The following is a 23,286-nucleotide window of genomic DNA, read 5'->3' on the forward strand; positions in this document are numbered from 1 at the left end:
CTACTTTTAAAGATGATTCGATCCCAAACCCTAAAGATCTGATCCAGTGCCTCAAAAGGACATTCCTTTTGAGAATCCTCTTTCTCTTGGAAACTTTGTCCCTTTCTGGCATTAAGTCCCCAGAAGGAGGGGATGAATATATATGTGAAAGGAGATATCACCCTGAAAATCAAAGCTTAATCCTATCGCCTCAATTAACTAATACAGTGAGCAGAACACAGACACCTCCGTAAGACATCTGCTGAATGTAACTCTTCTGTTGGTTTCTTTCATGGCTTTCCTGGAGAGTGGCGCTGTGTATTGCAACTTACATCCCAGCTCTGTGTGGTCTAGCGCCTGGCTCTTTCCATGGCCATTTCTTTGGTGATTTTGTAAAAGTACCAAAGCCAATCCATCTTCTGAAGATGATGGCTTGAGTGATTAACACTTCCAAAATGACTCCAGAGGCCAAGAGCACAGAGGACTGTGTATAATAAATGGAAAACAGGTTTTTATGGTAATTTATCATCATTATGATTGTTTTTAATGAAAGCACATCTGGAAAATTTGGGAGCGTCAAATCCTTAGATGTAGAAGTGGTTTCCTTCCCAAAAGCTAACCTCTAACAATGTCACCATGGGTCATAAGCAGCCGGGCCCGGAAGGACAGGAAGACGTTCCTTTTATAACTCTACAGTCACCAACTGTCCCCGAGGAAGCTGGAAGTCTGAGGCCAGCAAGAGCCTGGCAGAAGCCTGGAGCTAGAACTCACCCACAAATAGTCTGATTTTAAAAAGAAAAGTCTTTCAGAATACCGAACAGGGACATCTCCAGCTCTGTTCCTATCACAGCCTGCAAGAGGACTCAGGGACTGGAGTCGATGTCCTGATGCTTGTTTAAAAGCACGGAAAGTGCTGTCTGTGTGCTTTGGATCGCTTCAGGGAAGGAGGGGAGTGGGAGAGCGAGGGTCTGTAAGGATATAAAACAAAGCTAAAGCAGAAAAGAAAGAAAAGAAAGGCAAAAGAAGAAAAAAATGAAAGTACGCCCTTCCAATGAACATTTTGAGACCTCAATAAAATATGATCAAATTGTCATTTCAAGCAATGGGCAAAGTTGGAGCTGGTTGCCCTTCTGGAAGGCTCTAATGGATGGACACGTTTATGCTGGCCTAAGGGAAAGCCCGCTATCTTTGGCAGCTTCTTGACCCTTGTGGACCACAAAACTGAACAGACCAAGCCACGGCATGCTTGGACATGATTCAGTCATAACCCTAAAGGTTAAGAAGTTCTACCTTCTCCAGAGTTGGTACAGACACTAAGGCAGAGGACTTTTCGCGATAGGAACGTATCCTCAACTCACAAAGGGGCAGCTGTGACAGGGACATACACTCTCTTTATTTGTTCACTCATTTACTGAGAAACTGGGCTCGATGCCAGGCTACAGGGATGAAGAGGGCTCGAGAGAACTCCTGTCTCCTGGGGATGACAAACAGGAAGTAAAATAATTATAATGCATTGAGACAAATGTTATGCTCTGGGAATGTAACAAGGGCAGTGGGAACCCAGAGAAGCAACCCCTCCCTGTCTGGGGCATCAATGGAAAGCCTTACATGGCAGGAGTCCAAGTGAATGGAGACTTAGGTTGGAGTCCCCCAGACAACAAAGTGGGGTGGTGGGTGGGGCAGCAACCATGTGAAAGGAAACAGAAGGAGAACAAGTGGGAAGATCATGCAGCATCTGGTAAGACTCGAGCAGGTGATTGGATTTTCTCTTCAAGGCAACTGGGAGCCCGTAAAAGATTTTATGCAAGGAAATAGTGGAATCAGATTGGTGTTTTTGAAGGATTACCATGAGGAAGTAGGGAGCTGAGGAGAGAGCCATTGGGAACAGACTCTTCAGGATCTGCGGAGAGAGGTGAGGGGGGAAGTGAGGGGCTAATGTGTTGCTAAGATCCACCAAATGTTACAAGGTAGAGTAGGGAATGGAGTTCCCTTGTAATTACTTCTAGAAATCAAAACTTGATGCGCCTGGAGACTGAATTACGTGGATCGCAGGCTTTGAAAAGTTACAGCAAATGTCATTTGATCAGACTTGCTAGAAGAAACTGCCAAGCAAAGAGGTTACATACCTGCTCGTTTTTGCCTTAGTAGCTCCTTCCCTGCTGGTTCATGTTCACGGAGAATCTGAAAGAATGTTTTAGGAAACTATCAGCATTAGAGATGCCTTTTCTCCATGGCTTTCTGCTCACATGCCCCGAAATGTCAGAGCTGAGCTGAGGGCTTCGGATCCCAGTGAGCACCATCGTGCCCTGTGGATGGCAGGTACTCTATAATGTGCACTGGTGTTCACGTTTTAGAGACCACTCTCTAGACCCAGGAGCCAAGCCCTAGATCACCATATCTAAGTCTCTGCAAGTTCCTGCAGTTTGAGTCAGGTCAAGAAATACAAATAATTATGGTGTTCTTAACTTGTGCTCTCTGCCTCAGACTGAGTCATTCCAGTGACCTTTTAGACAAGCACTCAGCCTGTCCCCACCCCAATCTTTCTGTGGCATTAGCTGTTTAGATTGTGCATGCTTAGAAATCATTTTCTCCTCCTTTGGTCCTTTTTCTCCTGGATGGTTCTATTGCTGCTTCCTGTGGCAGGGGCTGTGAGAGCTAGCTCTAGAGTTGGACTGCCTGAGTACAAGGCTGGGTACAAGCTATGTGACCTTCAGGAACTTCTCTCTGAGCCTCAGTTCTCTTTTCAGTAAAATAGAATAATATTAGTGGCCCCATAGAACGTTTATGAGAATTAAATGAACTGTCATGTGACACATAGTTAGTCTCTAATAAAGTTGAATTGTATCATATAGGATAATAGTTAAGAGCAAGGACTCTGCAGGCATTGAGTTCATCCTAGCTCTGCTATAAAATGGCTGTGTGACCTGGGGCAAGTTATTTAACCTCTCTGTGCTGCAGCACTCCTCTATAATGTAGGGATAAAAATAGGTTACCTCACGAGGTTGTCAGAAAGATCAAATGATTAACAAATGTAAAGCACTGAGAATATTCTGGTAACATAGTAAGTGCTATTCTGGGACCAAGCATCACACTGTTCTGGGGGCACCATTCACATGGACCGCTTTGTCCAAACACTGCCATTTACTTCGTCTCTATGAAGCTCTTCCCCTGGTATCATGCAACTTCTTTGTTTAAGAACTGACTTTGACTGGCTTTGCTATTAGGATTACTGCCAATTCTGCAGCTGGTAACCAGACCTTGACCTGACCTGGGCTTCCTAGCTCATCTCTGCTAGGATGTGCTTCTCAATGCAAACTCCCTTCAAGGTTCAATAGAAGAGCCAGATATCCCCTACCCTTTGGGGTGTGTCCCTTACCACGAACTCCAAAAATACTTATGAACACCACCTGAGTCTGAGCTCGTTCTACCATCTGTGATGTCTACCATTAGTTTCTAGTTATCTCTCATCATAACAATGATAAAAATAATAATTCTCTTTTTAAGGATTTTATTTATTTATTTATTTATTTGAGAGAAACAGTGTACAAGCAGGGGGTAGTGGCAGAGGGAGAGGGAGAAGCAGGCTCCCTGCTGAGCAGAGACCCCAATGCAGGACTCGATCCCAGGACCCTCAGATCATGACCTGAGCCAAAGGCAGATGCTTAATCGACTGAGCCAACCAGAAGCCCCCAAAATAATAATTCTTGAGAGATATCCAATACCTCTGTGCCAGGCACTGTTAAGTACTTGATGTGTGCTTAGGTATTTAATCCTCATGACTGTCTAAGACATAGACACTATTATTACCCACATTTCACTGATGAGAAAGCACAGTTGCAGGGAAGTTAAATGACTTGTCTAAGCTCACACAGCCTTTAAGGGCAGAACCAGGACTCAGACTCAGTTAGCCTGGCTCCAGAGTCTGCACTTGTCCATACAGGCAAGGAGTGATCTTATCAGGAGATACCCCAGGAAACTGGGTCTGTCTCAGTGCCCCAGTGTCTCTTACCCAGTACCCTTTCTCTTTCTCTGTTGCCTCCTCCTATCCCCTCCTTCCTTTCGATGACAGTTTTTACATCCATAAGAATCTGTAGAGGGGCCGTGTACCTGACAGTTCATAAATGTTCCTGAAGCAACAAAAAGAGGAATGATGCATGACGATTGGAATTTTAGAAGCCCAAATGCTATTTTGTTTGCAGTGGGCTTATTTTAGCCATACTTAAATACACAGGAACCAAGAAGGAGCAAAGTCAATGCATAGGGCTTGTTCCTATCCAGCTTCCCCTGGAGCCTGCTTTGGCTCTGTGCCTAGGCAGAAGGAAAGGGTCTTCCGCTGCATTCCTGCATCCATCCTCCCTGGGGGCCAGGGGCAGGGAGTGGGGGAGCCACCAGGAAGGCTTCTTCATCCACTCTTCACCGCCTTTTGAACATGAGGCCATCTTTCAAGAAATGCTACTTTTTAGCTATTTTCTGCATCCTGATGGTGATTATCTGTCAGTGTCAGGGGACATCTCTGCAAAGTGCACTCCTGCAGCTCTATCACCTAGTGCCCCTGTTGTCCAGTAAGGATGCACATCTTCTTGTGAGAATAACCTATTTGTTTATTTTAAGCCCTGCAACCTTTGGGGAAAATGGAGGAAAAACACTGAAAGCGATCAAGTCTCTGATGAGTTCCCTAGTGGTGGTGGTGATGATGGTGAATACCCTTGGCCCTGCCAGATTTGAGAAGGTACAAAAAGAGGGGCTGCCAGGTCATGGGGCCTGGAGTTCAACAAGGCAAATGCTAGTCTTACCCAGCCCCAAATCCCAGCACCTCCTCTGCTTCGTAGTTGGAAAAGTCATTCACTCACTCTCAGGCTCAGTGTCTTACATTATGGAAGGTAATGTCCTGAGGCACACCGGAGGCTTGGACAGTTTCTGGCAGTCGTGTGTGTCCAGCCAGCGTGGGGCTCACCAGAGGCCATCCTTGCCCTTCTGAGTCCTCATGTGACCTCAGTTCAGGGACCTTTGTGACTCTAGCACTTGCCTTTTCTCTTAAACATTGGGTGCTGAGGAGAACTCACAGGGGAGCATAGGTCTTGCCAAATGAAGTATGTACTTCAGACAAGAAAACAGAAACTCCAGGGGGCCTCCCTCTACTTGTCCACGTAGAGGTACCCAGATGAGTAGCTGAGGACAATGGCCACCTCTGTCCAAAGGGGATTTCCTTATGGCCAAGTCTCAGCTGGAAGACCCAAGGTCACCAATTCCAGGAAATGCCCCGCCTTTTGGACATGATGACTTTCTTTTTTTTTAAAGATTTTATTTATTTATTTGAGACAGAGAGAATGAGAGACAGAGAGCATGAGAGGGAGGAGGGTCAGAGGGAGAAGCAGACTCCCCGCCGAGCAGGGAGCCCGATGCGGGACTCGATCCCGGGACTCCAGGATCATGACCTGAGCCGAAGTCAGTCGCTTAACCAACTGAGCCACCCAGGCGCCCCTGGACATGATGACTTTCAAATAATTGTGTATGGGGGGTGGAGAGGGGGCCTGAGGTGGGCATGGACAATCCATCAGGAATGAGAGGTGGCATTTTATGGGTAGAAAACATAATCCCAGGGAACAGGATGACAAGCAAGGTGGTCACGGAAAGCCCCCGGAGGTTGCCAGATCTCACTCCTCCTCACCAAGGCCCTGTCACTCACTCCTCTTTTTCTTGGAATCCCCGATTTACCATCTTTGCCTCCGGTTAGATAATTGTCTCAGCAAAGCTCTCGGCAGGATGTCTCCTCACAAAGGCATACTAACCCAGGTTTATTTGTACTAACACAGTGAAAGTAACTCCCCAAATACGAAGTTCTTGCTCTGTGCTAGTCACTGTGCGTACGTTCGTGTATGAGAACGTCTAACCCTCACAACAAACCAGTGAAGGAGATACTATTTATTCTCACAGTATGTAGAAGAGACAGGGTCAGGGAGATGAAGAAACTTGATGAAGAAATTTCCAAAGCTAACAGAGCCGGGCTTCAGACTCAGCCATGATGCTGAGGGTGAGGGTCCACAGCCTTGCCATCACTGGAGCAAGAACAAGGGCAGCCTGTCAGAAAGGCCACATCTAGGCCCCACCCCAGACTTCCTGAGTTGAAATCTGCATCTTAATACGGTGTGCAGATGGGTTAATGCACACACTGAAGTTTGAGAAGGTACATTGCCACACTTTTAAAGCCCGCCACCCTATATTTGTGCGTGCATGCTCAGAGCTGCATTATTATTCAGAATAGTCTAGAAAGCAGCCCAAGTGTCCATGAATGGATAATGGATAAACAAAACGTGGGATATACGTACAATGGATCATTATTCAGACTTAAGAAAGGAAGGAAATTCTCATGCTTATTACCACATAGGTAAATTTTTAGGACATTATGCTAAGTGAAATCAGTCATGTAAGGGCAAACACTGTATGATTCTACTTATATGAGGGGCTTAAAGTAGTCGAAGTCATAGAGAGAAAGTAGAATAGAGGTTGCCAGGAGTTGGGGGAAGGGAGAAATGAGAAGTTGTTGTTCAATAGGTATTGATTTTCAGGAATTTTTTTAAAGATTTTATTTATTTATTTGTGAGAGAGAAATAGCGACAGGGATAGTGAGAGAGGGAATACAAGCAGGGGGAGAGGGAGAGGGAGAAGCAGGCTCACCGCTGAGCAGGGAGCCCAATGCGGGGCTCGATCCCAGGACCCTGGGATCATGACCTGAGCCAAAGGCAGACGCTAAACCAACTGAGCCACCCAGGTGCCCCTGATTTTCAGTTTTGCAAGGTGAGAAAGTTCTGCAGATGTGTTGTATGGTAATGTGGATCTATTTAAGACTACTGAACTCTATACTTAAAAATGGTTAAGATGGTAAATTGTGTGCATGTTTACCACAAGTTTTTAAAAGCTCATTACCACACGTTGCATTTAAAATGGTGGAAGGTCAGCCTTGGGAACTGAGCAGCAGCTTAGGGCAGGATAAGCTGATGAGGCAGGTTCAAGTTCATCTCTCTAATGAGGGGGTCTTCTGTCTTGGGGTTGTATGAAGATATTGCATCTCAAAGGCAGATCTAGAGAGGAAAAGTGGGGCCCTTTGGGGTTGTGGTGGGAGTTTCCAGGAAGATGGAGTCTGAACTCCACCAGCAGCTTTGGGAAGTCACTGGTTGATCCCTGGACCAGCCTCTGGCCCCAGGCAGATGGAAGGGCTTTGTAAGGGTCACCACAGGGAGGACCACACTGGCATAGCGGGAGGGCACAGTTGCAGCCATGTCTGGAACAGAGGTACAACCGATCCCACCGCTGAGATCATCTCATGCTCAAGCTTTCACCCCACAGGCCTGAGTAACTAGAGCTCTACACTGACCCTGCGGATTCACAGGAAGTGTGTTTCTCTCCTATGTATCTGAGCAAGTTGCCGCATATGGTCACACAAGGTGAAGCCCACACTGGAGTTTGGGAGAAGAGACACACGGTATATAGCTCCCGAGTCATGAGAGAAATAATGAAAAAGACAAAGAAAGCCGAGGTCAAATGAAAGATCCGAAAACAGAAAAGAGGAAGGAAGTGCATGAAGTCATAAAAGAAATTCCTGAAAGTAAGATCAAGCTTCTTATATATGACATTAAATGTGAATACATTTATGCTCCCCTAATCAAAGTCAGATTTACTCAGGTTTGGTTTAAAAGAAAAAAAAAACTTCAAGCACATGTTGTTTATAAGAAAACCATTAACACAAAGTGCTATATTAAAGCCTAAACAAAAAACAACGAACAAAGATCAGGCAAACACAAATATAAAAACAGAATTGGAGGCGTCTGGGTGGCTCAGTCCATTGAGCGTCGGACTCTTGGTCTCTGCTCAGGTCATGATCTCAGGATCATGAGATCGAGCCCCGAGTTGGGACTGAGTGCAGTGTCTGCTTGAGATTCTCTCTCCCTCTCCCTTTGTCCCTCCCCCTGCTCGCGCTCTACATAAGTAAATAAATAAATAACTATCTTACCAAAAAAACCAGGATTGATCCTCGGAATAGATGACAAAGAATTGAAATTAAAAAGTACAAAGCAGAGCAAAAAGTGACATTCTATAATGCCAAAAAGTACCAATAAAGCACCAATAATAGTGACAGAATAAAATAGCACTTAGATATCTTTTTTAAAAATTGGTAGCAAAAGATGCCATTACAGTGGGACAAATAAATAATAATAGCAAAAAACTTGTGTGCCAGGCACTATTCTAAGGCGTCTCACAAATATTAACTGATCTAATTCTTCTAGCAATCAGGAAATCAGCACTATTATCATTATTTTGCAAGTGAAGAAACGGAGACACAGGATTCCATCAGTTTCCCAAGATTTCATAACCAGGAACATGCCCTGTCTCTGGTGCCTGGGGTGGCCCCAGGAAAGAATAGGTAATAATTCTTATAAGGAGTAAGGGAGTATTTATCACCCTCTTTCGTTAAGCTAATCTCCTATGAACTTCCCAAAGCCAAAACAAAACCATTTTATAATCTGTCAGCAAAAAGTTTAAATGACATCTATGGCACCTTGAACTCTATCAGTCTGTGATTGTGACACACACACACACACACACCTTCTGAAATGTGTTCTAGTCTGATGCTCAAGTTTATTTATTTTTATTTATTTATTTATTTGATAGACAGCGAGAAAGGGAACACAACCAGGGGGAGTGGGAGAGGAAGAAGCCAACTCTCTGCTGAGCAGGGAGCCTGATGCGGGGCTCGATCCCAGGACTCTGGGATCATGACCCGAGCCAAAGGCAGAGGCTTAACCACTGAGCCACCCAGGCGCTCCCTGAAGCTCAAGTTTAAATGAATCCTTTGAGAACGCGCATCCTGCCCAGTCCTCACAATCTGCCTTTTAGTCATTGTTGTCAGCTTCAGAGTGGAGTTTCAGACTTAAAGGTGGCCATTTAGTTAAGGTGGGAGGCTGGGGGATGTTCCCTTGACCACCACTGATGTCAGAGTATGCTAAGTGGTAGCCCGGTAGACACACTGATATCCGTATATGTTCACCCCCTCCCCTACATTTGCAACATTTTCTCAAAGGCCCTAAAAAATTTTTTTTAAGCAATTTCTGTCTGTGACATTCCCAGGAAATCAGAAAAATTTGACAAGGAAAAATATAGCAGACATGGGTGTACTCACCAAGGGATGAACAATAGACTCTAAATTCAAGTTCAATGTAGCTTGGGAAAAATAAATCACAATAATCATGAAGCACAATGTGGTTCTCCTTGGGGATTTCATTTCTTTAGGATTGAGTTGCTTTGCCTGAAATGTAAATATGATAGTTTAGAGATAGAATCTGTTTATCAAACATAGAGAGAACTAGCAAACCTCGTTTCGAAGGTCACACAACAAAAAGAGGAGAACGGAAGGAGCATGAAGGTATCAGCTGTAGAGAACAGTCTCTGCTCCAGACCTGGGGCTGAGTAAATGATCAGGTTGGGAAGGATGGCGGTTGGGGATGGCCCTGTACGGAGGACAAAGGTAGCAGATGTTTGGGTACCTTTCCTATATACTTAGAGAAGTAGAGAGGGAACGAAAGAGAAAGGAGAAAGAGGGGAGGGGGCAGAGCAGGAAAAAGAGAAAGACCACTGAGCAAGAAATACTTCAAACATCGTGATCCAGTACACATAATAAATAAGCAGAAGGATTCAGAGGACAATACTTACCTTTGCTACATACATCACATTCTGATTTTTTCAATTCGATCCTATCCTATCTTACCCTATTTTTGTTTCTAATTCTGGTAACAACCCATTAAAATTGACTTTATGATGCATATTAATGGGCTATGACTCATTAGTATGAAAAATCCTGGACTTAGTCACAAAAATATGTTGTATTTTATAGTCTTTTATAGTAATAGAGTGCATAACATGGAATATTCATATAATGTGTCCCATCTTACGCACTGATTTTTGATAGCTACCTCTTTATAATGCTGGGTGATTAAGATGAAGTTTTTTGGTGACTCGATTAATCATTGCTGCTTTTAAATTTTTTTTTTTTTTTTAAGATTTTATTTATTTGCGAGAGAGAGAATGAGAGACAGAGAGCATGAGAAGGAGGAAGGTCAGAGGGAGAAGCAGACTCCCCGCCGAGCAGGGAGCCCGATGCGGGACTCGATCCCAGGACTCCAGGATCACGACCTGAGCCGAAGGCAGTCGCTTAACCAACTGAGCCACCCAGGCGCCCTCATTGCTGCTTTTAAAAAGTCGAGTATCAGATTGCATCATTCCAACCCACTCGGGTCTGAGGACCCAGACAAACCACTTCGTACAGATTCCTTTCCTCACTGACTTTTTTACGGCCGTGAGTTTTCGTGAAAAGAGTAGTAGATCAAGAGGCAGAAGATACAGATTAAGATCCAAGATCACCATAAGCTGTGTATCCTTGGGTAAGTCACGCATCTTCGCTGAGCCTGATATTCCCCATCTGAGAAACGGGGATAGTTATACCTTCTCTTATTTTCTCACAGACTTTCCTGAAGCTCAGATGATTAAAAACCATGAAGAGCCACAGGGGTGCAAGCAGCAGTGTTTCATGCTGGTTGTTAGTGGAATCCAGAGGGCAGCCATCAGGAAGGGCAGGCCTCGGCCCAGGCGTTGCAGCGAATGCCAGGGGACCGTGGCCAGGATTACACACAGATGGTAGCCAAGACTTACATGCCAGGGAGAATTGTGTTCCAATCACCAGCTGCTGGCTGCCTTCTTTTTCTCTTCCCCAGTGGAAAAAAGGGAAGCATAAGGCCCTGGAAAACTGACCCAATTTGCAGATCTGGCAATCAAAATACATTTTTAAAATTCTGCAACTCAATGGCTTTTGGAAAATGCTTTGCAATTTGGGTTACGAGAATAGATATCCCAACCAGATGCATCTGCTGTACGGCAATCGTAGCAACTGATTCTTTGTTCAAAGGGAACAGGCTTTTGTAGATATTGAGCAGACTGAGCCTGGTGATAACAGCTGCTCGTGGGATGAATTGGGTACTTAGGAGAGAATTTAACCTTTTCAGACCCCACCTTAGTGCACTCGACTAGCTGCTTCCAAATAGAGGCAGTTAATCTAGGGGATGAGATGTAGTAACTGAATGGTTAATGAGCCTCCCTTGACCTGTGACAGCCAGGGAGGGACCCAGGTGTTAGAGGGACTAGAGCTAACTCTATATCCTTTCCACCATTTCCCAGTGGTGGCCTTGGGGTCAGAATTAGCAAGAATTATAATGTCCCCAAATGGCCATGTCTGGTCCTTTTGGTATCTAGGCCAATGGCCAATACTGCCCACTGTCTCCATCTTCCTGCAGCTTCCCTAGGGACAGTTCTTGATGAAATTAACACTCTTCTCTCTGTTGACCTGCTTAGTGACAACAAACTCACAAGTCAATAGAGATGTAGCGGGAACCCCACTGTGGGGAAGGGAATGTTCTCTGGATGCAGGAGAATGAGAACAGGGACCCAGTCATTGCTTCCACAGTAAGGGTAAGGGTGGGTTCTCCACTTGAAAGAAGAATGCTACCATGTTGATGGAAAGGTAATATTAAAAATATTTGACAACCAGTTTGTTTTGTCATACCTTTGGCCTGGCCAATCAGAACAGTGACACCAACTGAGATCAGTGCAGCTTTTGGATTCCTACATTTTGGGAGATACCTGAAGACAAACTGCCTTTACCTATATCAGTAATCTTTCATTAACCCTCAGCTCACAGCTATTCTCATCCATGAGGAGCCAATGGAGGCTGTTTAACTTGGCTAATGGTGAAAAAAAAAAATCCAAATTCACCCAATTAAAGGCAGGGAGTAGAACCCCAGATTCAACGCAATATATCTTCAGGAGGGTCCCTTTAATTGTAAATCCCTTTGAAGTTCATATTCACTCTGCATTCCTGGATTAAATGGCAGACAACTGCCAAGAAACACAGAGACAAACAGGCAGAGAAGAAAGAAAATTATCTGATGTCGTTCTCAATTTCTTTCTTTTGTTAAATTTTAAATCGTGGATATTCTCTACTAAAACTCACCAGCATGAATGAGCCAGCTCTGTCTTAGAAAAAGCTGGGAAATATGATCTCATGCACAGTACAAACCCCGGGGTGATGAGCAACTTCCGGATCTTCTCTGGCTCTATTTTCCTGTCTGTGAAGTTAGAAGACAGGGAGAGGGAAATCAAGCGTCCCGACATCAAATGCCAGGAATAAGTCCTCAGGGTTCCCAGCAGCACTGCATTTGCAGGGTGGGGGTCTGGCTTCCTTGAAGCAATCTTATAATGACAGTCTCCTGCAGAGTGATTATGCGTCAGGACCGCCATCGTGAACCTGGCCTGAAACAGACCAGGGAACTGTTCTCCTGGATCTTAGGTACCACCAGCGCTCCAAATCAACTGCTCTCCTGGAAACCCTCCATCAGGCCTGACCTGCCCAGACTTTATTGGCAAGGTGGGGGGCGGGGCGGGGGGGGGCTTCGCGGTGAAGAGGAGCAAATGAGCTCGCATGCCTTTGCAAGGTTAGAAGCATATTCACAAAATGGCCACGACTGTGAGGTCTGGTGCCCCAGTGTTATCATCAAGTTGTGATTTCCAGCTCCATCTAAGTAGGGCAATTGTGGGATTCATTCTGGAAATGATTTATTTCCTAAGCTCTACACAGCTCTGCCTTTTCAGGCCCTCTGGTATCCTTAGCCCCTCTCCCCTGGGGACTCTTAGCCTAGATACTTTCCTGGCTCCTCTTGGGGAGGAGGAAGGCGAGGTGACAATGTGAACCCACACTTGCTCAGTCTCCGAGCTGGTGCCTCCTCCTGCCTCCTGCTCAGGGCTCTGCTCCCTACTTTAGCCTAGCACGCGGTCCCTCCCCTTAGCATTGCCTAAAGAAAAAAGTCCCCTGGGGTATTTGTGCATCATCTTCTCCCGGGGTTCTTATCCCTGACTGCACACCAGAACCATCACCTGGGGAGTTTCTTATTTTTCTTTTTTCCATTTGCTTGTTTGTTGTTTTAAAATCACCCTAGAGCAATTAAATTAGAACTTCTGGGGGATGGGAGCCAAAATTCTATATCCACCCAAGCTGTTTCTCATGCATAGGGAAGTCTGAGGTCTGCAGACCTGTATTTTCAGCAATCTATTGCTCCTTCCACATTCCCCTGCACTCTAATACCTTCCATCACCAGCCTATAGCTCTTTCTACTAAAGAAACCATGTAGAAACAGAAGCTTGAGGGGATGCATTTAGGAAGCAATCAGTCAGCGGTGAATAAATGATGGATTAATGGAAGTGTGGGCTCCGAGGTGATGTTTGTTTGTTTGCTTTGAGAGAGAAAGAGAGCACGCACCCGCGGGAGTGGGGACGGGCAGAGAGAGAAAAAAAGAGTATCTTAAGCAGGCTCCATGCTCAGCATGGAGCCCAATGTGGGGCTTGATCTCAGGACCCTGAGATCATGACCTGAGCCAAAATCAAGATGCTTAAGAGACTGAGCCACCCAGACACCCGCTACTCAATAGTTTCTGATAAAATCCAATAGCAGAGGCTGTTACTTGAGATTGTATTTCATGCCTCAAATATGTTGCACACTTAGGCGCTGACAAATACAGTGTTTTCTACAGCCCCAAAATTGTGCTCTGCCATCACAAATTGAAATGAGTCATGGTCCTTGCCCCCAAGAAGCTCTCAGTCTCATTGGAAAGGCGCCAAACATAGACTGAAAAACATCAACGTAAAAACCACTATGTATTGAATGTCTACTATATACCAAGCACGGTGCTAAGTGCAGTTAAATAGGTTAACTCACTTAGTCTGCCTCTCACAATGGCCCTGTGATGTAGGTATTTTTATCCTAATTCATAGACGAGAAAACAAAGGCCCAGAGAGGTTGCTGAATTCACCTAGGACACACAGCTAGTAAGGAACAGAGCCAGATTCACCCCCAAGTGGGCCTGTCTCCCAAGTGAGCCACAGTGTGCAGGTGATAAGCATGCCTGGAGCTGAGGATGGGGGGAAAGTGGGGTGAGTTTGGGAGTGACCAGGGTCCGTGGCCAGACTCTAAAGGAGGAGCGATGCTTTCATGTGTAATGGTGAAAGAAAAGAGAACCTCAGGAGAAGGAGAACAGCATCAGCAGAGGGAACAAAGGAGCCGAAAGGGTGAGGTTTAGCAGTCCCTTGTGCCCCTCGTGGGAGTTCCCTTGAGCAGCTTGCCCAACCACCGTGACATAGGCTCAGCCATGGTCCCCAGGAGGGCATTGTTCTCCCAAACAATGACTGGCCCCAAAGAAGGCAGAGCTATTTTTGCTGTGACTTGGAAAGAATGTGGTGGCATTAGGGCTCAGGTGATTCCCTCCTTCCTGTAGTAGACTGGAGTGGAAGGAGCATCAGCTTTGAAGCGAAATGGGCTTGTGTTCTGATTCAAGCTTCACCACTAACCATGGTGAGACACTTCGCGCCAACGAGCCTCTGTCTGCTGATAGGAATGACGAGGATGACAGCACCCGCCCTGTAGCATTGCTACAGACATTGGAGATCATGCCCACGAAGCACAAAAGGGCCTGGTCATCATTGTAATTTGTTGTGGGCTGAGCTGTGTCCCTCCAAAATTGATACCCTCAGTACCTCAGAATGTGATCTTATTTGAAGATAGGTCTTTACAAAGGTAATTAAGTTAAAATGGGGTCATTACAGGGGGCCCTCATCCCATATGACCAGTGGCCTTATAAGAAGAGGAGACTAGGACACGGACAGACACAGAGGAAGGACCATGGGAAGATCCCAGAGGAAGATGACAATCTACCAGCCCAGGAGAGAGGCCTCTGAAGAAATCACCCCTGCTGATGTATTGATCTCCAATTCTAACCTCCAGGACTGTGAGAGAATAGATTTCTGTTGTTTATACCACCCAGTCTGTGGGACTTTGTTATGGCAGCCCTGGAAAACTAATTAGAATGCAATAAAAATGATACCCCCCTACTTTTTATTTAAAAAGGGTGAGTATGACCCTCTTGTCTACTGCTCAACATCTATTGAGTGCTTATTCTGAGTATGCCTTTATGAAAACTGAATTATTGGTGTATCCGAACAGAGCATAAACACACACTGTCTGAATTGGAAAACAAATTAGAATTCATCTCTAGTTCCAGCACTGCCCCACTCCCCACACCCACTAGTTTTTCGGATGAGAAAACTGAGGCCTAGCAAGGGCTGTCAGCCTCAAAGTCAGGACTCAGGAGGCCAACTGAGCATTCTTAAAATTCTAGATAATAATGATGTCCTCCAGTCAGGCAAGCCATTTCTGATAAGAATGTGGATAGTAATTGTCATCAAAGATGATGATGACAAGTATAGATTCCTGTAATTTATGAGGTGCTCACTCTGTTCCAGGCATGACGCTAAGCTCTCTCCAAGGATTATGTCATGTAACCCCCTCGATGATCCTGTGGGACCACTCAATTCTCTCCACTTTTCAGCGGCAGAAGTGGAAAGCTAAAAGGAGGAGCAACTCACCAAGACCACACAGCTGACAGGCAGGAGTGGCAAAATTATAAGCTAAGCAGTCTATTCCACTAGGGGTACCCTTTGGGTTACAAGGCCTTCCTGGTGGGATAGCAACATGAATAAATGGAAAACTTTCTCTATATGGACACTGGATTAGGCAACTGGAACTATGAGTTCTAGCCTCACTCTGCCACTAACCAGTTGTGTGATCTGGGGCCAGTCCCTTTATCTTTCAGGGTCTCAACTGTGTTACCAGCAAAGGTAGAGAATTGACTGCACTCAGTATGGGAGCTGGCCTCGGAAGTCCCATTACCGTTCAAAGAGTCTAAAATTTCTCACGTTTATTTCAAAGGCAAGGTAACCTCACTTAGACTTCTGAGCCTAACCATAACTCTCTTTTGTATTTATCCCACCCACCTCTGACTTACGACACGGTTCAGGCCTTCATTGTCCCTCACGTGCACCGTTGTAATGGCTTCCATTCTTTCCCTCCTGCCCCATGGTCTACATGGATGCAGGATTAATCTTCCAGAAGCACCCTTCTAACATGCTATTCCCTGTTCAGCTCCCCATTGCTTTTAGAATAGAAACAATTGCTTTCATTGATACTCAAGGCCTTCCATGACCTGGATTTTATATTCCAGAGCAAGCATATGTAATAAGGATCAAAGAGATTTTCACCACCGAAGGGGGTTGATTTTTCATAATTGAAAATAGGGTAAGGGATTTTCCAGTGTTCATGCAAAAGTAAAAATGCAAAAACTAATCTTTGAGAATTAATCCTGGAAGTGGGGAGGGGCAGTTACTATTGTCAAACTATTCTTCAGTGTTTGACAAAACCAAAATAATCCTGCCATTTACTTGGTTTGGTAATCTCCATCTTTCCCTGCCCCTGGGACTCAGGAAAATCACCGCATATTCAAATTCTACCCGTCCTTCAACGACAAGGCAAAATACAGCCTCCTGGCTGGAGGGTCCTTGTTCTGTTCAGCTATAAATAGTCTCTACTTCCTCCGAACACCTGCTCTTAATCTAGGCCCTTAACCTTCCTCCTTGTATTGTATTTATTGTTCTAAGTACATCATGGAGCAATTATATTTATTCCCTTACTCATGTATCCATTTCTCCATTCATTCACTGCATGTTTATTAAGCTCTGCTAAGTGCCAGGCACTCAGCTGCGTGCAGAGGAAGCAACAGAAAACGAGAGAATGATCCCCATCTCCATGGAGCTTAGAGTCTAATGGAAGAGATAAGCAATTGAAGAATCAGTGACACAATTCATTGTTTCACTATGACCGTGAAAGTGTGACCAAGGAGAGTAATCAGAACAGTAATCCGTGGTTGAGCACTTACTATGTGCCGGGCACCAAGCTGAGCATTGACTGTATTAAATCTTTTAACGTTCACAGCAATTCCAGTGCAAGGGGTTTAGTATGATAGCTAATGAACAGTATGACATGAAATGAACTGAGCCACAGAATGGTTAAATATTTTGCTCCAAATCACACAGGTAGTAAGTGGCAGAGCCAGAATGTGAACCAGAGAAATGTAACTGCAGAGGCCCTTTTAACCACTGTGCTGAACTGTCTAATAAAGCCTATCAAGAGAGGGACATGACCTAGTCCTGGGGATCTGTGGACAGTATCCTGGAGGAAGTATTTAATGGGGCTGAAATCTGAAGTGTGAGTTGGAATTAGCTGAAAACAAAAGAGAGGTCAGATGGAGAGGAGGGTGAGGGTTCCAGGCAGAAGGAAGATCTTGTGCAAAGGCCCTGAGGTAGAAAAAAAATGCATGGCACATTCAATGAGCTGCAAATGGACTGGAGTGGCTGGAATGCCAAAAGGAAGCAGGGGATGGATATGGGAGGGCTACTGAGGTGAGCAGAAGCCAGGGCAGGCACAGTAATTGCAACCACAGGAGTAGTAAGATCGATTAGGAAGCCAGCAGAGTAGAGTGACAGCCTAGGGCTGAGGCCCACAGAATTCCAACAACCAGAGGTCCTGTCAAAGAAGATGATTGAGCCAAGACGTCTGGGAGTGAAAGACCAGAGAGGCAGGAAGGAACAGGGCTAGAAGAGAGTCTGGAACCAGGGAAAGTCAGGTTTCAAGAAGCAGAACGTGGTCAATTATGTCTAGCGGTGCTGAAAGGACCATACGAAGGGGGCTGAGATTGCCCATAGGATTTGGACACATGATGTGTTCTCAGCAAGAGGACTCTCCTTGGAGTGAGTGGGGAGGAAATCACATTGCACTGCACTGGGCAGTTGTCCAGTGAGTGAGAGATGAGAGCATGGAGACAGTGAGTGTATAGAACTTAAGAAATTTGGTTGCAAGATGGAAGAGAGAGTGGAGATTTTTCCCAAATGTAACCTGCTGTGCTTTCCCGTCACACTCAGTAGTGATGTTATGTGTGTGACTTTCTTTTTAAGAAAGGAGCTAATTGTGTTGCACGCGAGGACTCTATCAAGGGGAACAATGCCTCCTACTAAAGCTTGGCCTGTGACTGGCTAAGTAAGACAAGCTACTGTCCCCTTTCAAAGAAGCCACTGGCGTGTCTCCCTATTCCCTGCTTTGCACGTTCTGGGTACAGACTACATATTCACGTAACTATTCTTTTAAACATGTACTTCTGATCAAAATAGTAGGCGAGAGACTGAAATTAGATATAAACATGCATCATTCTACGACTGGAGAATAATTCAAAGCAGATTCCTTTTGATGGTAGATACTAAATGGTAATACCAGATTTCAGGAGGGCTCCTATTGCAAATCTTTCTGGGATTAGCACTCTTCGCTCATCTCCGTGAGACACAGGGTGCCATCGGTAACCTCCCTCCCGAATTGTAGAACTACAGATTAAAAATCCTCAGGTATAACTTTAAGAGCCTGCCCTCATAGATCTGTATTTTCAGCTGCAGAGGTGATAAGACTTATCTTTGCTGACATTATTTAATTAGATGATTCATCCCTCGCACATGCAGAACGATAAGCTAAATATTTATTTAACACGAACACGAACCACAATGCCAATTAAAGGACTGCCTTGAAAATTTTTTTTCTATTTAATTTTCCCTTGCCTTGAACTAAGGTCCTGCAACAACATTGTGTCAGGGTGGCTCAGAACTCTCAGATTACAGAGGAACATTTGTTTGTACACAATGGGGTCAAGTTTTCCAAAACACACTGCACATGTGTGCAGCGTTGATAACCTTTTATACTTCTTCCCTTGTTGTAAATCCCTGGAGGGTTTTAACCTTTAAGCAAAAGATTGCCATCTTTATGAAAACATGAAGTTCCTAACTCGGCCCTTATCTCATCTATCTTGCTACTTTCATTTACCATGTGGAGGGGTTTCCCTAAGCCCCGGCAAAACAATGCCAGGGGTGCATTCCAGTTTCGAGGGAGGGTAGCCCTGTGGTTGGCTGTTGTGCTGGATAGAGCATCAGAGGGCTTGGGAATGGGTGCAAGCCTTACAGTTCTGTGGTTCTACCCTCCAGCAAGTGAGAGGCAAAAGAATACTGGAGTATTAACCATAATAATAATGGACCAATTGGAAGAGTCTCTGGTCACTATGCAGAGGCCTGGAGGCTGTCATTCTGGATCGTGAGGGCGTCTGCGGGAGGGTCTGCAGGCCAGGTGGCTGAGGTGGAGGTGGGCGGGGGCCACGCTGGGCATTCCAGGGGCTCAAGGCAGCAATTTACAACATGTTTTAAAATATTCCAACATTTTAAGAATTGGCAGGGCCACCTTAGCCCTCTGTGTCTCCTGCTTTCAGGAGCCCTTACCCCCTCCATCTCCTAAGACAAGGCATTGCTATCTTTGGCCAGTGACTTCATTTCTCTGAAATTTTCATTCCCCCCTCCAGGGATTGTTAGACTTCAAGAATAAGGTGTGCGTGCGACTCAAAATGAAAAGCTATTCTTTTCCCCAAAAATACATATCCTGAGAAGTCATGAACACTCCAAGATTTCTTTAATCTGAACAGTCTGATATTCGTCAATGCTATTCTTCAAGAGTCCTTCTCCTCCCTGGGTTCTTGGTTTCTGAAGTCACTTAGTGCCTCTTCCTTTGTGGCACCCGACCCCCTTCCTCCTGGGTCTCTTATCACTCCAATTTTTACTCCTTTCCCTCCTCCTCCCATGATTTCTCATCCACAACAGCCCCATCATGGGCCTGCCAGAAACTGTCCTGGGTCCTTTGTTCATCCCCCTTGACACCCTCTCTCTTAGGGAGCTTGCCCACATCCATATTTTTCGTTATCAAGTTACGTGAGAATTCCCAAAGCTTTATTTCCACCCTGATCTCTTTGTTACATATCAGGAGCGGCTCCCCAACCATACTATTCTCACCTGGGTCAAAATTCAGCTCACCCAAGACTGATTGTCATTCTTCTGTCCCCTGCTACCTCCTAACCCAGCTCTTCCCAGATTTGCCAACGGCTAGCCTCGCTCTCTGGTTTCACGCCACAGGTAGTAAGCAGGATTGGGAGCAGCAATTCAACCAGCCACTGAGTCCTGTCATTGTCTCTGCTGCCGCCTGCTGTCCCCTGGCCACCACCCTGGTTTGGACATGATCACCCCACACCTGGATGATTGCAGCCATCTCTTGAATGGACTTCCTCACTCCTTCCCCCACCTGCTCAATAACCCAACACACCATCAGCAAATGCATTTGCCTAGAATGCTGTTTTCCATAGATTGCTGTCTACCACATTCAAATTCTTCAAACGTTCTCAAGTGACCGGGGACTATTTGGGCTCCTTCACCTGGCGAGCATGATCGCCACAACCTAAATGTGAACCCAGCCCTGCCACACTTTTCTTCCACTACACTTGGATACAGAGTGGGCTGACCACTCACAAGCCTTCATTGTGCCTTCTTCTGCAAAATGTGTCATAAATATTAACCATAAATATTGGTCGAATGGATTGCTGCCTCTCAGCTCCTTCTCAAACCATTCTTGGCAACTGAAATGTCCTAGTCCTCCTTTCTGAGCTTTACTCATTTCGGGTCTTGCTATTTCCTTAGTAACAGCAACAACTGCTCTCATTTATCAAGCTCTTGCTACAGGCCAGGCATTAGACTAAGCACTCTGCGAGCGCTTGGCTCATTTAATCCTTAAATCCTATATTGGTAGGACTATCAAGGTCCCCATTTTACGGATGAAGAAACTGAGGCATGAGTAAATTAAATAAAACACCCCAGGTCACATGGTAAAATAGTTAAGTCTGTTGCCAAAGTCTGGACTCCTAATCTTTATACCATACTGCCGCTTTTCTTGTCTCCTCCAGAGATGCATCTTTCTCCTGACTACCCTGCTTGTCTCCATCGTGTGCATGTTTCTGCAGTGCCCTTGTGAGTGTACTAGCATAGCATAGTCATTAGGCATGACTCTTAAGCCAGACTGCCAACTATAGTAGTTGCCGGTGTTGTGTGCCTTGGGCAACTTACAACTGTGTGTCCCTTCATCCATAAAACAGCCACCATAATAGCACCCGATGTATAGGTTATTGGAACAACTAACTGAGCTAACAACTTCGGTAAAGCACGGAGCAGCATGGCACGTGATAAACACTCAGCAAATATTACCAGTTATTATTAAGATTCCCAATGCCTGTGTGTTGCCTCCTATTAAGAGTGTAAGCTAACTTGGGCACCTGTGTGGCTCAGTTGTTTAAGCATCTGCCTTTGGCTCGGGTCATGATCCTAGGGTCCTGGGATTGAGCCCTACATCGGGCTCCCTGCTCAGCGGGAAGCCTGCCTCTGCCTCTCCCCCAGCTCATGCTCTCTCTCTCTCTCTCAAATAAATAAATAAAATCTTTAAGGAAAAAAAAAAAAGAGTGCAAGCTAACTAAAGGAAAAGATTCTCTGCCTTGGTAATTCCATAGCACTTAGCAAGTCTACCCAGAACAGATGCTTCCACCAAACTGTGCCTTTGAAGGTTTCACTTGGGGGATGATTTTTAGGAAATAGGCAAGATGTCAGTTATTGAACCTTCAGGACTGGAATCATGCAATATGAGTTGAAATGCCGAGTGCGTAAGTAACTTGTGAATTCATAGCATACCCAAAGCCCATGCAGATGTTTTGGTCATCAAGCCTTCCTGTAGTATCTACTATATGCCGAAACTCATGGGCACCGGGGACATGGAAGTAAGCTGAGAGAGCCCCTCCTAGCACTCTCTATACAGGACACAAGCATGACATGGAGGAGCCACACTAGCTTGAACTATATTGAGAGATGTCAGTGGGGAGGGGAGAGGATTCTAGGGGCACGTTTTATGATTTAAAAACAACCCTGATTTATTGTCTATCCATCCATAGATCAATCCAGAAAGTGGCGGGTCATGCAAAGGATAATTGGTATTTCGGCCTTCCCTTTTTTTCTGGGGATTGGGACACATGTGTTAAAGTGACATGGAATAAAACGGATGGCCCCCCTAATCATTTGGCACTAGAAGAGCACATCCTGTTTACCTAAAACATCTAATCTGGTTTTGAAAATTCGGCAAGGAACAGCAAGCCAGTGTATCTGCAGAGAAGTCAGGGGTGTGGCATTGCCATTGTCGGGGAGCTGGAAAACTCTGCATTCTCACATGCAGGTGTGAGATGGGTCTGCTCCTGTCACAGGCAGCGGAAGCCAGAATCCTAACACACGTTGCTCATGTACTCACAGCTGCTGGCACTCCCGACCCCGACTTCCCAGGCACATGAACAAGGATTGCTTCTGCTTCTCCCATTAGCCACTTCCTCCCTTCCATTTAGGACTCAGTGGTTCGCAACCCTAGCTATATAAAAGAGTCACTTCAGAGAATAAAAAAATATATATATGCCATGCCCAGAGATTCTGATTTAGTTGCTCCAGGGATGTGTCTAGGCATTGTTTTTTGTTGTTGTTGTTGTTGTTAATTTCTGGGGTGATACTAATGGACAGCAAGTGCTGGAATCTGCAAAAAATCTGGTCCGGGCAATAGCTTCATCTATCTATAGAATTCCAGCAAAACTGGGAATCCATGTTGCTACAAAGCTGACAGGATCCAACCAATCACGTTAATTCTCTATTCCTCATGCCTCCTAGCCTCACATTACTGCCCAAAAATGGGGTAGGAAAGCCAGAGACCTGGGTTTTTTTCTTATCTTGGTGCCCCCAAAAGATCCATTGTGTGATGCTGGGCAAACCACTTGATCTCTGAACCTTCCATTTTTTGTGTTCCATAAAATGAGATAAGACATCTGCTTCCCCTGTGATGGGGTGAAAGAAGAGGCAGTCTCTGCCAGGGCTACTGCCATGCAGTACAGTGAAGTGATTAATTGGATTAACCACGACTGGGAGAGGGATCCAGGCAAGCAAATTCAACAGGATGCTCAAAAAGCACTACAGAATATCCAAAATCAGCAGGGCCAAGTGGCCTTCTAGTTTGGGATAGAGAAAACTTGGAAAGGCCAAGGAAATACAACTGAAAGTATTTTGTAATTATTCTTGGATTTGACAGTGCCTGTTTGTAGCTTCCTTCCAAACCGTCTCTCCATGACCTATACCAACTTGTTCATAGTGACTTTTTCTTCTTCATTTGTCTCATAACATTTGTCTCATAACATTCTCAAAAATGAAAGGTCACTCTTTTACAGAAGGTTAAAAGAGGTAGAAAGTGAACTTATCTGTTAAAAAAAATTTATCATCCATGAAATAAAAAAGGAATCTCTCCCACCCTCATCCTATCTTCCCTGGACCAACCACTTAATCTAACTAGCTTCTAGTTAGCTAGCTAGCTATCCATTCATCCATCTATCTAATTCATTT

At 45.1% G+C, this 23,286-nt stretch overlaps 1 protein-coding gene across 8 annotated transcripts in view; it reads right to left on the bottom strand.

Annotated features, from left to right (window-relative positions):
* Nucleotides 1-23,286, bottom strand: part of ADGRF5 (adhesion G protein-coupled receptor F5) — a 102,279-nt gene that overhangs the window by 45,184 nt on the left and 33,809 nt on the right. For all 8 annotated transcript variants that reach the window (XM_045866986.3, XM_045866990.3, XM_045866988.3 and 5 more), the window contains exons 2-3: nt 9,155-9,280; nt 2,106-2,160 (exon numbers count right to left, since the gene is read on the bottom strand). In XM_045866986.3, the coding sequence (XP_045722942.1) occupies nt 2,106-2,160; nt 9,155-9,256 (157 nt within the window). In that variant the 5' untranslated portion in view covers nt 9,257-9,280. The remainder of the gene's footprint in view (nt 1-2,105; nt 2,161-9,154; nt 9,281-23,286) is intronic.

This window comes from Mirounga angustirostris, unplaced genomic scaffold, assembly GCF_029215605.1.
Source record: "Mirounga angustirostris isolate CCGP_5_RB_7025 unplaced genomic scaffold, mMirAng1.0.hap1 SCAF_8, whole genome shotgun sequence".
Classification (NCBI taxonomy): domain Eukaryota; kingdom Metazoa; phylum Chordata; class Mammalia; order Carnivora; family Phocidae; genus Mirounga; species Mirounga angustirostris.